At 38.1% G+C, this 5,488-nt stretch overlaps 1 protein-coding gene across 1 annotated transcript; it reads left to right on the top strand.

Annotated features, from left to right (window-relative positions):
• Positions 1 to 387: 387 nt before the first annotated feature.
• On the top strand, positions 388 to 2,799 carry LOC105009117 (immunoglobulin lambda-1 light chain). Its single transcript, XM_034294955.1, has 4 exons — positions 388 to 546; positions 657 to 990; positions 1,578 to 1,621; positions 2,254 to 2,799. Exons 1-4 carry the CDS (start codon positions 507 to 509, stop codon positions 2,580 to 2,582), a joined length of 747 nt encoding a protein of 248 aa, XP_034150846.1. The 5' UTR covers positions 388 to 506; the 3' UTR covers positions 2,583 to 2,799.
• Positions 2,800 to 5,488: the final 2,689 nt, after the last annotated feature.

Genomic DNA, 5,488 nt, shown 5'->3' on the forward strand with positions numbered 1-5,488 from the left:
AGGATTCAAACTTGAAGTAGGCAGCTTTTATTTCAAGGTAGTAATTAAGGCTTTGGTCACACTTATGCCAAATGTATACATTGTTATTATAAATATTAAGATGTGACATGTTGTGACAGGATGATGACTTTACACACCTGAAATAAGATTACTAAGAAGAAACAAAATACTTGTTTCATGTAAAACGATGTAAAAACAAAACTATTGGCTAGCTAGTTTGCTATTTTATTTCATAGAGTATAGTTCTGTGTTTGATTTGATTTATTTGTTACAGTGATTAAATATCTGAAGATAATTTCTCTGAATGCAATAGGCAGAGAGATTAAGTCCCCTCCCTCTGGCCCTTCCTATCTGTCTCCTTATAGGTTACTTATAGAAGCCCCTCCCCCTGGTCCTCCCTGCCTGTCTCCTTATAGGTGGGTCCTTCAGTCTCTCCTCTCCTCACACTCCAACCTGCTCATCTCTCATCTGGACAGTAAGGGTTGTTCACATCACACACTGACAACATGCTGGGGACACTCTGCACTTTCATCACTGCTCTAACTGGTACATTGTGCACAAGTGTTTGATTTATAAATATTTTTAAAGTTACTGTTTTAAGTATAATAAGTTATTGTATTTAGTTTATCTTCTGATAATGTGATGTGTGTCATCAGGTGTTCATGGTGCGATTGTATTGACCCAGAAGCCCTCTGTCCAGACCAAGACCACAGGACAGGAGGTCACTATGGAGTGTAACATTGGCAGATATGATGGAAACTATGTCCATTGGTATAAACAGGTTCCTGGTGGGGTTACTCAGTATGTCCTGAGATATAGATACGGTGTCAGTTCTCCCTCCTATGGGACAGGATTCTCCTCCAGTCGGTTCAACTCTAAATCCACATCAGATTTAGATTATCAGTTGATCATTAAACAGGTGGAGTCAGGAGACTCAGCAGTGTATTACTGTCAGACATATGATGATACTGATAGTGAGTTCGTATCACAGTGATATACATCATGACAAAAACCTCCATGAGTAACACTTCTGCTTTTTGAAGCATAGACTAGTAAACATTAATATTATAAGAGGCAGTTCAACTGAATCAGTGATTATTGATCACAGTGAGGGACTCTGAAAGCTGTGAGGATACATTGTCTGAACAACAGGATCATCCCCTTCTCCTGGAGAGAAACTGTCCTGGTGGTTTTCACTCCAACCCCATGTATATGCAGCCTCATTCAGTTAATAATTATTAGAGTCAAGTGGGCTAAATTAGGGTTGGAGTGAAAACCACCAGGACAGTATCTCTCCAGGGGCAGGGTAGGAGACCCCTTATACCATTATTATCATCATGATCAACATCATTATTATTACGTCCAGGTTGGATCATGTGGACTGTACTTTAAATCATGGATTCACGTGGAAAAGACTCAGCTGAATGTGATGATATATGACGTTTCCACAGAGAGTGAATTCCTGGAAGATCCCGAGATGTTAGTAAAAAGTGAATCAGTCTGAATGGGATGTTTCAGTTCCTGTCCTCTCAGTAGTGAGAGTGAGGAGGTTCTTGTACGACCAAGTATACAACCTGAATCACTGTGGTATTCGGACAAGGAACCAAGCTCATTGTCACTGGTGAGTACCCTGAACATTTTTTCAACTAAATGTCGAATATGTGGTTTGTTTTTAACAATATTGGTCAGATATTATTATTTTTCATTTTATTGATAACATGGCTTTGTAATAAATCATTTACAATTTTGAAATAATTTCAGTTTAGATTGTCCACAGAGGATACTTTTGAATAACACTTACTTTTATACATTTAGTACTTGTATTTTATCTGTCGTTTATTTAAAAAATATATATGAATATATTCTACCATAGTTTCAGGGGTTCAGCTTTATTCATGTTCTGTAATGTGCATGTTCCATTGTCTATTTAAACTTAATAATTGTCTATATGTGTTGCTTAATGTTTTACATTTCTCCTTGACAATTAGATGCAATCTTGGAGGACTGAATAATCTAACAATAAATATAAGTCATCCTACATGTTTTAATAATAATTCGACACATTATGATTACTTCTGATATTTTACACACAACGAACATTAGTTTTATATTTTATTTATATTCGAATTACTGTTTCAATGTACTCTTAATTAATTAACTGAAGTTATAACACCCACTTTAACTGAAATGTGAAGTGAACTATCATAAAGTCTGTTTTCATTTTAACCTTATTTTGACTATTTTCTAATGTAGATGGAGATCTTGGTACCCCTGCTGTGACCCTGTTCCCTCCATCTACTGAAGACCTCAAGTCCAGTAAAACAACCCTGGTGTGTCTGACTAGTAACCTGTCTGAGAGGTCCAAGGGGTTAGTAGATGTCAGCTGGACTTCTAACGGTCAATCGGTGACAGATGTTTCTACCAGCCCTGCTGAGCAACAACCAGACAAAACCTTCAAGATCAGCAGCTATCTGACCATTAACACTGAAGAGTGGGACAAGGACGTCCTGTTCACATGTAAAGTGTCATTTGGGTCGAAATTCTCTGAGAAAGAGATCAGAAAGTCTAGTTGCAGTGTGTAAAGTTGTAGTTTCAGTAAATGAGTGTAAAGGTAGTTTTGCTTTTTTAAAGTGGGTTTTAACAACATGTCCGTATTGATGTAAACTTTACTTACACGTATACATTAACTTTTTCCAAAGATGCTAGAAAATACACACTGGGTGAGTAAACCAGTAAACTGTATTCTTATTCATAGTTTCATCATTGCTGTATTATCTGGATATTAAATAAAAGCATTCCAAAGGAAAAAAGTTGTATTTGTTCATGTTGATCAGATTACAGTTAGGTACCAAAAGAGCTAACCTGTGTGTGATTTTTGTTTTAGGTCATATGTGTGTTCTGTGTAACACAATGTATTAGTGTCATTGAATACACTCTTATTACATTATGAATCAGAGAACTGAATATAGCCTGCAGTTCTGTGAACATCCACCAGGTGACCACATAGGACCATCAAAGACTGACAGTGATTCTTGAAGCACAATCTCTAAAACCATTAACACTTGTAGCCAATGCATTCACCAAGTGTGCCAATCTGAAAGCATGTACTCTTCTTAAAACTTACTGTAGTTAGTCATTTTAGAACACACTTTTTGCCCGGATTGTAAACACAACTCACTGCTTTACACTCAGTTTTCAATTTTATAACACACACGCAGCAAAAATATAAACTTTGGTTTCCACATTGCTACACTATTTCACCAATTGCCTTTCCACACTGACATGTTATAGAATTTATAGATAACGAGCTGACACACAAAACACAGGTACACTTTATCCCATTTCAGGACACCCTCCACAACAGACTAATCCCCAATGACTTCTGAATGCTTAGAGACTAATAGTGATTCTTGAAGCACAATCTCTGAAACTATTGACACTTCTAGCCAATGCACTCACCAAGTGTGCCAATCTGAATGTATGTTCTCTGCTTTACATTTAGTTTGCATTTTTATAACACGCTTTGCAGGACTGTAAACACAACTCACTGCTTTACACTTAGTTTGTAATTTAATAAAACACTTCCAGCAAAAATATAAACGTTGGTCTCATTGCTACACACTGACACATTTTTGATAACGAGCTCACACACAAAACACAGCTTGAGCACTATAAATTGGCCACAGGTACACTTTATCACATTTCTGGACACCCTCCACAACAGACTAATCCCCAATGACCAGAGGCCAGAGCAGGCAGGTACATTACCATCTAGGACAATGTTAGTTTCCACCATCTCCTGTGGTCTACAGTTGGTTCTCAGGTCACCCCCTCTTCATCACACTCAAAATTCCCCCATACTCTCCGTTCTTGAATCCTATTGAATAATTCTTCTGTACATGGCGTTGGAAGGTGTATGATCACCAGCCCCACCAACTCCCCCAACATCCCCCTTCTACAGGTAATGGAGGAGGCTTGTGGAGACGTTGATCAGGGGTCATGCCAGGCCTGGATACAGAACTGCAAGCAATGCTCTCCACACTGCTCAAGACAACATTGCATGTTGATATTGATTCATTCTTATGGCCAGACCAAAGATTTTTTTCCATTTATTTTTTTCTAGCACAAATGTTTTTGTTTTCATCGACTGCGCTTTTGTTTTTTGAGGAGTATTAGAACATTGAGAAATAAAATAAGATTTCCCTTATTTGTATTGATAGTGCGTTATGTTCGAAATACACATCCACACATCCATACTTGACACTTGGATACCTGTATGATCAAACTTGATTGCAGTCTGCTATGTCCTGCACACAGAAAAGCAAAAGCCATAAGTATTTATCATTTATACTATTTGTGCATGGTTGTTATGGTTTGTGTGTACTGTATTTACAGAAAAACAAATTTGTTTAAAAACTTTTGCAAGAGATATATAATGTTTTGCTGGTTTGGTGTACGATTTTGTGATTTGTGTGTAGAGTTTTGTAAAAATAACCTGTAGTTTCAATGACAATTCCTAAGCAATCAGAAAAAAAAATGTTTTGGCTCCAGTGTTAGGTATATGGTAAAATGTACAACTGCAGGTGTTGGGAGTGATTCTTATGTTTAGTGTTACAGAATGTTTGGGTTGTGGTTAGACTGATGTTCATTTAAAGATTAGTGTTAGTAAAGTGTTAGAAAGTGTTTCTGTAACTTTGATGTCCTAATTTCCATAGATACATTAGACAGGTGTGCAGTGTGAAGTTGAGTGTGAGAGAGTGAGAATGAGACCTTCCTCAGTCAACATAGCCAATGCATGTAAAGGAATGCCCTGACTCACAAGTCATATTATTGTTCTTTAATCAACAATGATTGTAGCTGCTGATGGGTTACCTATAGAGGCCCCTCCCCCATTTCTCCCTGTCTGTCTCCTTACAGGTTACCTATAGAAGCCCCTCCCTCTGGTCCTCCCTCCCTGTCTCCTTATAGGTGGATCCTTCAGCCTCTCCTCTCCTCACACTCCAACCTGCTCATCTCTCATCTGGACAGTAAGGGTTGTTCACATCACACACTGACAACATGCTGGGGACACTCTGCACTCTCATCACTGCTCTAACATGTAAGGAGTCTGACTTACTGGAGGTTTTACTTCATGTTTTATTAATAATGAGTCTGTATGTTTCTTATTACTACATGTCATCTTATTTCCCAGGTGTCAGTGGTGTGACTGTGGTGACACAGAAGCCTCCTGTTGTAACAGTGAGGAAAGGAGAGATGGTCACTATGGACTGTAACCAGGGGACTGTTGATGTTGTTTATTGGTATGAACAGGGGGCTATTCCATCAAGGCAAATCCAGGCTTATTTTGATAAGTCTGGCTAATTTAAGTGAGAGTTCCATTACTGTGGCTTATAGGAGTCCCTGCTCAGTAACAAAGGTAACTTATACCTCTGAACTAGACTGCTCCCTCGCAGGCTAACTGTCAAGATTCATTTAGCTGTGTTTCAAA

This window comes from Esox lucius, chromosome 11 (genome assembly GCF_011004845.1).
Source record: "Esox lucius isolate fEsoLuc1 chromosome 11, fEsoLuc1.pri, whole genome shotgun sequence".
Classification (NCBI taxonomy): Eukaryota; Metazoa; Chordata; class Actinopteri; order Esociformes; family Esocidae; genus Esox; species Esox lucius.